The sequence below is a fragment of the Planococcus citri genome, chromosome 1 (genome assembly GCF_950023065.1).
Source record: "Planococcus citri chromosome 1, ihPlaCitr1.1, whole genome shotgun sequence".
NCBI classification, from domain to species: domain Eukaryota; kingdom Metazoa; phylum Arthropoda; class Insecta; order Hemiptera; family Pseudococcidae; genus Planococcus; species Planococcus citri.
Window position 1 is genome coordinate 42,815,533 of NC_088677.1, and position 10,975 is coordinate 42,826,507.

Genomic DNA, 10,975 nt, shown 5'->3' on the forward strand with positions numbered 1-10,975 from the left:
GCGTGTTTGATTGTTATTTCATGATCATGAACAAGAAAAATACTCGAATGACAGCTGAGTAAGTAATGAACTGTCAACGGTATATGATTCGTAACGAGAAAAAAAAATAGCTGACGTTGGTTACAACTTTCACAAAATTAAAACTAAATATGAAATCATTGAGATCATTCCAATATTATAAATCATTTAATATTGAATTCGACTTTTTGATATGTAATGATCGTATTTTGTTGATGAAAACGTTTCATTCGAGTCTTAAATTTCGGTGTGACAATCAAAACATTAATATGGGTCCTTACATCGAGTAATCTTCATTTTTCGATTTTAATCGGAGTCCAGGCAAGAAAAAAAATGACTTTAAAAAAGATTTTGTGGTAGGTAACCAAAAAAAGTGCTGGATCTGGAATTCTGGATGGTTGATTGATGTTTGTCTAGTGTTAGAGATTCCAAGTACTAACATTTCTTTCGCTTTTTTAGCATTCTTTTCTTTCATAAAAAAAATTTATAATATATTTTTGAAATTCAAACTCGCGTTCAAAAAATTGTTGTTTTTTTCAGATGGTCTTTCAGGAGTAAATTCATAACTTACCTGTTAGTGTATTGTTCTACGTTCTGCTATTCTATTACGTTTATTTTTATTGAATTTTCATTTTTCTTTTCAGTCTCGGAAAATCAACTCATTTTGGATGTATGTATATGTATTGCTATAAGTATATCAACATCAAAATGCAAAATAAATATCGATTAATTAAAATCAAAATTCATATAAATTGTTTACCTATTCGAATAGAACCTAAAAAAAAAAATCGGAGGCAGATTATCATAAAGAAACGCAGTTTTTCGAATAAAAGTCTAAAAACTTCAATAGTGTATTTGGAGATTTTTCATTTTTGTTCTAAACTTTAGAGTGGATTTTTTATAATACCTAGAAACAAAGGCCAAAAATTATGAAGGTACCTCTACCCCTCTATCTCTACCAAGTAATGTAATATTTTCTGACATATGTGTCGATATGATCAACATCAAATTATTGATTTTTTTCCCCCATTTCTAGCATGTTGATTGTTGTTACTTGTTAGAAATTTATTTATTTAAAAAAAAGATTATAGTGAAAATTTCCCTTAAAAAAATTGAAAAATCTGGCACTGTCGAAGTCTTGCTTTCTAGTTGTTTATAACTTAGACTTACAATGTATTTTACTTATTATTTTTATTTCATGTATTTGAAAAAAATTATCTCTTGGGAAGAAAATGAAAAATTAATAAATAATTAATCAAAAGTCACAACCGAAAACCAACAACTTCAATAAAATATTAGATATGTGTTGTTTTTACACGGATTTTGGCAGATTTTCGAGAATCTGGATTTTGGACGTTTTCATTTTTAAAATTTCTTTTTTAGTTTTTTTCAACACTTGAGATTACATTATTTACCTGCATTCGCCAATTTTTCAAAACCTCAAGCCTTATCCAGGTTCTCGAAAATCTGCCAAAATCCGTGTAAAAACAACACATCTAATAAGTTTGTTTTTTTTACACGGATTTTGGCAGTTTTTTCTTTTTTGAGATTCTGGATTTTGGCAGAATGAATTAAAACCCACAAGAATCTGCTACGATAGTAGCTTTTGAAAATGGATTTTGGATTTTAATTTTTACCTGAAGAAGTGAAGAGAGAAGACTTCACTGATGTTTTGAAAGTTTGCGGTGGGGATCCAAAAAGTGTTTAAAAAAGAGATTCAAAAAACGTCCAAGTACCAGATTTTCGAATTTCGAAAATCCGTGTAAAAAAAAACAAACCTGTAAAATCAAAAACCGTCTTGTCCACACCGAAACCAAGTAAGTACCAAAACCGTACCGATATTTAACCAATTTTGAATTTAATACCCAAGGCGCAATTGTGTCGATACCAAATTGCAATGAGTTGAGGCGATTGCAACATTTAAATCCTAATCGTAGCGTAGCGATCGCAAAGCGCAGAGTTCAACAACTAAGTACAGTATTTCTATTTTCAATTTTTCAAACCAATTTTTTCAATTTTTTATTGATTGATAATTTTTCAATCATTTTGCACAACATTTTAATAATTATATTGTACTTTTTTTAGTTTTTTTACTTTTTTTCATCAATAGTAGTAGTAGGGTAAAAAAAAAACGAAAAAAATAACGAATTTTTTCGTTTTTTGTTTCGTTATGGCATAAACATTTTTCATAATCATAACGTTTATAATTCCGTTTTCGTTTATCGTTTCGTTATTATAACGGAAAAAATTCCGTTTTTTCGTTTTTCGTTACGTTAAGAATAACGTTATGACAACACTGGCGCAGACTTGCGGAGTGCTGACTTCCGAAAGCTAACAAGCATTTTTTTATCCGTACAAGTTGCGAAAAAAAATCAAAAGAGGAAAACGAAACGAACGAAAGTTGATGACGAAAATAGTTAAAGTCAAAAATGTGATGTGATAATTTTACGTCTTGTGTATGAGAATAGCTGAAATGAAGATTTGAGATATATAGTTTTCAGTTCATCTGTATTAAATGCTTCCTGTGGCATCGATACTGCCACCATTCACAAATTCCTTTTCCAACTAACTAGGTATGTATGTATGTAACAACTCTATTATCATTCTAGCTTTAGAATGTCTCATTATTTTGCAACATATGACACAATTTTAGGCAACTGAAGTAATAATGCCATAGTAATTAATCATCTAAAAACGTCTTATCTTTTCATTTTCTTGACAATATGATTATTAGTTCATTTGCCTCGATTTTTCAAAGTCGCCAATAATTTTTATTATGATTTTGTTCGCAGATACAGTTAATGCTCCATCCTGCTGAAATTTCACGGCGAGGAGAATAGATGAACCAGCTGAAATGGCTACTGTAAACCAGAAAGTTGATACTAATGACGAGCCGAAGAAGACGAAAGCTGCATCGGAGCAGGCCTCCAACGTGAAAAAACCTCAAAAACCTAAGCAGCCGGCTAATAAAGGCAAAGATGCGCCGAAAAAAGGGCCTGGCAAGAAAGCCCTTGCGGCTATTCAAGAAAACCTGAAAAAGCTGAAAGATGAGGAAGAAAAAGCTCGTTTAGAAGAAGAAGAAATAATTCGTAAATTAGAAGAAGCTGAAGAAGCGAAAAGACTTCAGGCACAAAAAGAAAAAGAAAGAAAAGAGAAGAAAAAGCAGCGTGACAAAGAACGCAAAGAAAAATTGAAAGCCGAAGGAAAATTGCTATCTGCGAAACAAAAATTCGATAGAGCTCGTGCTCGTACTTTACTAGAATCACTTCAACAAGGAGTTCAGATTTTGGATAAATCTGAACCAGGAAAGAATAAGAAAAATGAAGACGACGACGACGATAGCTCTGCCAGTGAATCTGAAAGAAATGATATCGACGATTCCCAAAAAGAAAACGAAATGATTCAAACTCGCAAAGTAAGTATTGAACGCGTATCTAATACAGGTAATTTATATTTCGATCTTAATATTAACATGACGATTTTTTGTTTTCAGCAATTACATCAAGAAGACAGCAATGAAGATTATGTTTTGAGAGCTGCCATCGTTTGTGTACTAGGCCATGTCGACACAGGCAAAACTAAAATTCTCGATAAATTGCGGCGAACTAACGTACAAGATTCAGAAGCTGGTGGTATTACCCAACAAATAGGAGCTACGAATGTGCCTGTCAAGGCGATTAAAGAACAAGTACGTATTGTTAAGGAAATGGCGAAAGTTGAATTGAAAGTTCCTGGTCTACTAATCATCGATACACCTGGGCACGAGTCGTTTAGTAATCTGAGAAATCGAGGTTCTTCTCTTTGTGACATCGCTATCTTAGTCGTCGACATTATGCATGGACTGGAACCGCAAACCATTGAATCCATATCAATTTTAAAATCCAAAAAAACACCATTCGTTGTAGCTTTGAATAAAATTGATCGACTGTACAACTGGAATACAGTTGTCCGCAAGGATGTTCGAGATATTCTTCAACTTCAAGAGAAAAACACGCTGTTGGAATTTGAGAAACGAAGTAAAGATGTAATATTACAATTCGCCGAACAAGGCTTAAATGCTGCGCTCTTCTACGATAATCCAGATCCAAGAACTTACGTTTCTCTGGTGCCTACTTCGGCAATCACAGGAGAAGGTATGGGTAATTTGTTAGCGTTAATTATGGAGTATTGTCAAAATATGTTATATAAACGGCTGTTGTTTAACGAAGAGCTACAAGCGACTGTGTTAGAAGTAAAAGCTATACCCGGTCTTGGTACCACAATCGATGTGATATTAGTTAACGGATACCTGAGAGAAGGAGAAACTATGGTTTTAGCTGGTACTGAAGGGCCGATCGTGACACAAATTCGTTCCTTACTGATGCCTCAACCTTTGAAAGAACTTCGCGTGAAAAACGCGTACATAGAATATAAAGAAATAAAGGCCGCTCAAGGAGTAAAAATTGCTGCAAAAGATCTGGATAAAGCAATTGCCGGAATTAATTTGAGAATCGCTTCGAAACCTGACGAATTAGAGGCTTGTAAGGAAGGAGTTTCAAAAGAATTGCATTCTGCTCTCAGTAACATCAAAGTCCAAGATCGTGGTGTCTTTGTCCAAGCTAGTACTCTAGGATCCTTGGAAGCATTGGTTGAATTTTTAAAAACGTCAGATATTCCTTATTGCAGTATACGTGTGGGCCCAGTTGTAAGGAAGGACATTATGAAAGCATCGGCAATGCTGGAGCATGACACCCAATACGCTGTCATTTTAGCATTCGATGTTAAGATAGAGAGAGATGCTCAGGAATTAGCCGATAACGTCGGTGTTAAAATTTTCCAGGCTGATATTATCTATCATTTATTCGATAAATTCACCGCGTATCGGGAAGAGCTCAAACAAAAGAAACGTGAAGAATTCAAAGATGTCGCTGTATTTCCCTGCAAACTGAAAATATTGCCGCAATTTGTTTTCAATTCCAGAGACCCAATTGTATGTGGTGTGATGGTTGAAGCGGGTATTGTTAAAGTGGGCACCCCGATGTGCGTCCCAACGAAGGAGTTCATTAATGTAGGAATCATTACTAGTATTGAAAGTAACCATAAACCGGTCGAAACGGCGAGAAAAGGTCAAGAAGTATGTATCAAAATAGAAAACGTACCCGGAGAAACGCCCAAATTATTTGGTAGACATTTCGATGAAACCGATCTACTTGTTAGCAAAATTAGTAGACAATCCATAGATGCGTGCAAAAATTATTTCAGAGATGATTTACTCAAATCAGATTGGCAATTAATGGTCGAACTGAAAAAAACATTTGAAATTTTATGAAATTTCATGTACTTTTCGATTTCTTTGTTAAATATAATACCTTTTGCTGAAGCGAAAATTTACTAATTCGTGTTCGTTTTTATGTTTAATTCATTAAGCATGTACTTTTTTTAAGCGGATTAAAAATCTATTCAACTGGTTTTTCCTTCTTTTATTCCTTAAATGAAACAATGTGCATATTTATATGCGCCGTAAAAAGTTGGTATTTTATTCAATGATGAAATAACGCAATATCAATCGCAAACGCATTAAATAAATTAAAACTATCAATTTTTCAAATTAAAATAGGAAAATGTTAAAACAACGAATACATCACACAACATTCAACAACTATTAATATTTTAAAGCTTATGTTGAATTATTCTATTTACATCAAATTCTTTGAATTTTTCAATAGTTGAGAAAATTTTGGAAAATATGTAAAAGCAGAAAGAACGGATCTAGCTCTCAGATTTTCTACTTCCCTAATTATTTATTTTTCTCATTCGACGAGCTCGAGCTGCAGATTGTTTTAAAGTCGACGTTCATTTTGAAATCTGGTTATTAAGAAGTACAATACAATTAACTTAAACGTAAAAAAAATGTTCAGCAAAATCATTTTGGCTGAAATATCTACTTCAAGAATAAATAATAATAAAACACGAAAACGTGTTCCGTTCAATGTGAAAAAATATCAAAAATTTAATTACACAAGTTTAAAAATATATCACCAGCCTCTTTCGCGCAGGTTCGTTGATTGCCAACCTTTTAATACTGTTAGCTGTTAAGTCTCTTGGATCTTCGAAGAGGCGTCAGTGTTGATATGTAGTCTTTTACGTTCAGCGATTTCGGTTCAACGCTTGTGACGTTCAAAAATCTGAAAATTTTCACCATGAATTACTAACAAATCTGCACAGCTCATTTTCAAACGAACTATTCACACTTACTTGCTAGAATTATATTTATTGTTGACGGCCTGTTGTTGCAGTGTTTTGGCATTAACATGAGTGGTATTCAAGTGGTTAACACACGCCGATAATTCCAATATTTGATATCCAGTTACCTTCGCGTAATTTTCTGGCCATAATTCAGAGTATTCCAAGCAATAACGTGACAACAATGTAGCGGATGCAGCTAACATCGAATTCGGATACGCGAGATAAGGATCTCCCTCTAATAACATCAACTCGCAGAGATACTGCCCACAACAAATTCGTTAGAAATCAAAATAACGAAAATACGTATGTATTAAAGATGAGAAAACTTACCGTGGTCAAATGCAAAACTTTTTCGGGAATTTCGCAAAGTACTGAAAAATGCTGAACGAATGTGATGGCCGTAGGTCCAGATATATCGAAAGCTAAGACTTTTAAAATGAGGTATTCCATTCGTAGAACTTGTTTTTGTGAATATGTATCGTCTGTAATGAATACAAATTCGCCGACATCGGGTGGATAAATTTCTTCATATTTCCTATGATCAATGGTCAACATTAGAAATTAGAATTATGAACAAAAAAAATATTGTTTAGTCGTATGTTAAAACTTACGAGGCGACAAACATTGCTGCAGTTCCCAATAATTGCAATTTAGACCGCACTACTGACATCAAACTTAAAAATCTATCGATAAAGGAAACGGCCAAAAACAAAGTTTGAGGTTGCAACTTATATTCTTCAGCCACTTCTACCAACCAATCTACCAGAATAGTTCGCATGCTGTAAGATACATCTGGTTGTCGTTTCATGTAGTTTGGTTTAGGGCGATACAGTTTCTAAAACAGAGGAACAAAGTTAGAAATTCCGAATTGACAATCATACACTTAGATTAGGGAGTAGGTACAATGTAAAAACACGTACTTCCATCGTTTTTAAATAACTTAAAATTTCTTCGCTGTAAATATCGCAATCGTATAATTTCTTCAGCATGCTTTTAGGCCTGGCAATTGGGGACAAGGTTTTGTCAACAGACATAGGCGATTCGACATAGCTTTTGCCGGATAATGAATCTTCTTCACTCGAAATAGAAGCATTAAAAACATCTTTCAGAGGCTGGCGCGATTGAAGTTCACAAGATATTAGTTTTGGAGGTAATTCCAAAACCTAAAGGAACAATTGAATAATAATAGAATATTAATAATCGTCATCATAGACCAAACTGTTGTTGAATGCATGCATTATGTACATTGCTTACCGAGCTCAAACAGTCTTTGAATTTTTTCGAAGGTGATTCTTTCTTACATTTATCGTTACGCTTTTTATCGGCATTAGTTGTGCTCTCGTCTTTATCTTCGAAAATTTTGAATGAATTGGCATTTCTGTAAGTGGGTCCTCTGGCGGGTATACTTTTCTGCGTTGCTTCCTGTAAAAAAAATCACCACGATGCAAACTCACACAATTTAAAAATTGAAACGAGATGTATAACACATCGGATACTCACATTTTTCGATTTTGCAGGGGCAATTTTATTACTATCGGCATTTATAACTCCCAGCACTGACCGCTTCATAATTTGATTTTCACTCTTGCGATTTACATTTGAATGACTTCGTAGTCTTCGAAAATTAGAAACAATGTTTTCTTGATCATTATACACTAAATCCATTCTAATTTAACCAAATCTTTTGACGCAAACAAATATGAATCTGTAAAGAATTAATAATTCTTCAATTACCATCGGCAAGTTGCGGCAAAACATCTCAATAGACATTGGGAAATGTAACAAAGATAACATATAGACAGGTGTATGTATGAAAACTTGGGAAAACCCAGGAAACTACTACGTGAAACTTACTTTAAATAGTTATCACAATGAGAAATAATCACACAAAATACTAAAAGAGAAAACTGAAGCAGTTATTTCGTCTTCACATTACGTTTTTGTGTTTATTTTCAATGAAACTTCAAAACAAAATAGGACTACGAAGCACAAAGTGAAACCGTTAGCAATTCTCGCGGTTTGTCGATTTATGAAAAAGACCGTTTATATTTTTCTGTCCAATGAAAATGTGCATCAAAAAATCAACATTGCAAAAAACGTTGCCAAATATCTCACGGTGACAACCAGAAAAATTTGTCCAACTATGATCAAATTTATTGATCTTTTTTAAAAGTAGTTCCACAATTTTCCTTTAAATTCATTTTTAAATAAAATTTATCGATAGTATAAATTTATTTTTCATTTTAGTGCATGTTTTAATTGTTTTCAATTTTAAAATATTGAAAATAACATTTTCTTCATTCCTTTTCTCCTTATTGCTGCGTTGTTGACACAAAGCCTCAAAAAATTATTTTCTGATAAGAACCAAAAACGAACGAACGGCATGAAGTGTTTATGTGAAAAAAAAAAAACGAGATTTGATTTAACCGGGAACTCGGAAAAAAGTAGAAAAGTGAAAAACAAGTAATGAAAATTGGTGAAAAATAAAAATCTTCGTTTTCCATGAGAAACCCAGAAGTATTTTTGTTTCTCGGATTCTTTTTATCTAATCATAATTATGGATCATTACAAGTGAGAAAATTTGGTTTAAGCCCTCTCATGAGAAAATTTTTTAATGTTCATTTTTCGTGACATCTAGAGAGAAAACTTCAAAAACCAATGAATTTTTAATTTTTTGTTTTATTCGTGTTCAGCAGACTGTAAAATTTTGATCATGTTTCAGATCAGTTCATCCACTAAAATATTATCAAGATTACTTGGTGAGTTGAACTCAATTTTTGATTACTTCATAACGTAATTTTGGAAAGATGTCCTCAAATATACATTGACGTTTTCTAGGCACATAGTGTGAGGCCCGATGGACGAGGTCTGAGCAAGTTTCGAAATGTATCGATAAACATAAACTCCATAAACACTGCTGATGGATCTGCAATTGTTCGCATTGGAAACTCATGTGCAGTTTGTGGATTCAAAGCGGTACTTATAATACGCATTCAAATTTTAATTTTCGTACGTCTTATAGGTATTAACAAGTTTACTTATGTATAGGAATTGGGACCACCAAAACCGGAATGTCCAGAAAACGGATTTTTATTGATAAATGTCGATCTACCACCACTTTGTTCGTCGCAATTCCGACCTGGACCTCCGAGTGAAAAGGCTCAAGTATTGACGGCTTACATAAACGATATTGTAAGCAAATCTCGAGTAGTAGATTTGAAATCTTTATGTATTTGCGTTGATAAACTAGTTTGGACCTTACATTGTGATATTATTTGTACGAATTACGATGGCGCTGTGATAGATGCGTGTTTTTCATCATTCATTGCTGCACTTCAAACTGGTAAGTATGTTTTCAAGTTTTTTTCTTTCAATGTTAATCGCTTGACCTGACGAATATATTTTTGTTGTAGTCAAATTACCAAAAGTGGAATATAACAGTGAAATTAATACTACTAGTGTAGATGAAAGTTGTAGAATACCATTGAACATATTGTGTAAGCCTGTATCAACTTCGTTCGCTGTTTTCGACGAAGACACAATATTGGCAGATCCGTGTGCTGAAGAAGAATCCTTAAGTTTGGGGCTTCTGACTGTAGTGGTTGCTGGTGATGAATTATGTTCGATACATAAACCAGGTATAGAAATATTTACTTCAATTTCATTTTCTTGATAAAACGATGAGCAATTTTCATTAGATGTTTGGTGAATTCGTAGGTGGTGCTGTATTATCCGATATACAAATTCAAAAATGTATCTCTGAAGCAAAAGCGAGAGCCAAGTGGGTTAATAATGTGATAACTTCTGCACTGCAACAATCATGAATGAATTCCCATTTTTTATTACGTTTTACTTGTGTCTATTTTTTAAAAAGCAGTTTAACCAGATTTCAAATGAATGAAGTACTCGCATTTTTTTATTCGAGATTAGTGTATCGTCGAGTAGCGTTAATGACCTGTGTAAATTTCAGTCAAATAGTCGAAAGTGGGTAATGAAAATTAGTTTCAGGCAATAAAACATTTTACCGGTTCTTATTTATTCGTATATTTATTGAAGATACAAAGACGACACATTAATATTAATCAGTTATCACTCTACACTCGTATTTAACTCTTTACAAAATGTAACATCTGAAAGAAACAGTTACTCAGTCTAGTGACATCAAACTTTTTACAAGCGAAAACCCCTGAAAAACATATAGTTTCAACATCGAAATAATGTTAATAATAAATTAAACAAAATTCGGTGATCTAAAAAGCGAATAAGAACATCCGTCTTACTCTCAAGATAAACATCGAAAAACAAAACGAAGTGTGAAATATTTTCTTATCAAATCACACCCAGCTACCCCCATATAAATTTCTAGCTCATTATTTTATTCGAAAAACTGCAATCGTTATGGTGTAGAACTTCTACATCATAGAATCAAGGAAGGAATTGAAAATTATTTTTGTATTAAAATTTAAAAGGTAATTTTTGATATTACAATGTATTTTCTACATATATACAAAAAAACAAACTCAAAAAACAAGTATCATCTTCAAATTCAAATAAATTTACATACCAGAATCAATTTGGGAATGCTTTTTTTGTAGTAAGATAGTCGCGTATTCATTATCCGTTTGAAAATTGAGTCAATTTATTTTTAAAAACTTATTCATGTTATAAAACGCTTAGTCAGTGACGGATACAGAAAAATGTAATCTCTTTGAATTCCTTTTCGTTTGTAAAA

At 33.0% G+C, this 10,975-nt stretch overlaps 3 protein-coding genes across 3 annotated transcripts; 2 read left to right on the plus strand and 1 right to left on the minus strand.

Annotated features, from left to right (window-relative positions):
• Positions 1 to 2,375: 2,375 nt before the first annotated feature.
• Positions 2,376 to 5,466, plus strand: eIF5B (eukaryotic translation initiation factor 5B). Its single transcript, XM_065345047.1, has 3 exons — positions 2,376 to 2,591; positions 2,811 to 3,433; positions 3,512 to 5,466. Exons 2-3 carry the CDS (start codon positions 2,873 to 2,875, stop codon positions 5,324 to 5,326), a joined length of 2,376 nt encoding a protein of 791 aa, XP_065201119.1. The 5' UTR covers positions 2,376 to 2,591; positions 2,811 to 2,872; the 3' UTR covers positions 5,327 to 5,466.
• Positions 5,467 to 5,505: 39 nt separating this feature from the next.
• Positions 5,506 to 8,283, minus strand: CycA (cyclin A). Its single transcript, XM_065345053.1, has 8 exons — positions 8,098 to 8,283; positions 7,744 to 7,948; positions 7,498 to 7,665; positions 7,164 to 7,406; positions 6,855 to 7,078; positions 6,574 to 6,778; positions 6,253 to 6,503; positions 5,506 to 6,182 (listed from the first exon to the last, which is right to left on the minus strand). The coding sequence occupies exons 2-8, from the start codon at positions 7,906 to 7,908 to the stop codon at positions 6,083 to 6,085; spliced, it is 1,356 nt and encodes a 451-aa protein (XP_065201125.1). The 5' UTR covers positions 7,909 to 7,948; positions 8,098 to 8,283; the 3' UTR covers positions 5,506 to 6,082.
• A 328-nt stretch (positions 8,284 to 8,611) lies between these two features.
• LOC135832068 (exosome complex component RRP43-like) lies at positions 8,612 to 10,277 on the plus strand. The gene is made up of 6 exons (XM_065345054.1): positions 8,612 to 8,814; positions 8,966 to 9,002; positions 9,082 to 9,219; positions 9,292 to 9,586; positions 9,657 to 9,881; positions 9,961 to 10,277. The coding sequence occupies exons 1-6, from the start codon at positions 8,801 to 8,803 to the stop codon at positions 10,065 to 10,067; spliced, it is 816 nt and encodes a 271-aa protein (XP_065201126.1). The 5' UTR covers positions 8,612 to 8,800; the 3' UTR covers positions 10,068 to 10,277.
• Positions 10,278 to 10,975: the final 698 nt, after the last annotated feature.

Excerpts from the sequence above, each read along its gene's own strand:
- LOC135832068 (XM_065345054.1), top strand. Across the intron at positions 9,003-9,081 it reads AATATTATCAAGATTACTTG|GCACATAGTGTGAGGCCCGA; the intron begins GTGAGTTGAACT and ends GACGTTTTCTAG. Across the intron at positions 9,587-9,656 it reads CATTGCTGCACTTCAAACTG|TCAAATTACCAAAAGTGGAA; the intron begins GTAAGTATGTTT and ends TTTTTGTTGTAG.
- eIF5B (XM_065345047.1), top strand. The coding sequence starts at position 2,873 with ATGGCTACTGTAAACCAGAAAGTTGATACTAATGACGAGCCGAAGAAG. Across the intron at positions 3,434-3,511 it reads AAATGATTCAAACTCGCAAA|CAATTACATCAAGAAGACAG; the intron begins GTAAGTATTGAA and ends TTTTGTTTTCAG.
- CycA (XM_065345053.1), bottom strand. The coding sequence starts at position 7,908 with ATGGATTTAGTGTATAATGATCAAGAAAACATTGTTTCTAATTTTCGA. Across the intron at positions 7,407-7,497 it reads TCAAAGACTGTTTGAGCTCG|GTTTTGGAATTACCTCCAAA; the intron begins GTAAGCAATGTA and ends TTGTTCCTTTAG. Across the intron at positions 6,779-6,854 it reads GCAGCAATGTTTGTCGCCTC|GAAATATGAAGAAATTTATC; the intron begins GTAAGTTTTAAC and ends CATTGATCATAG.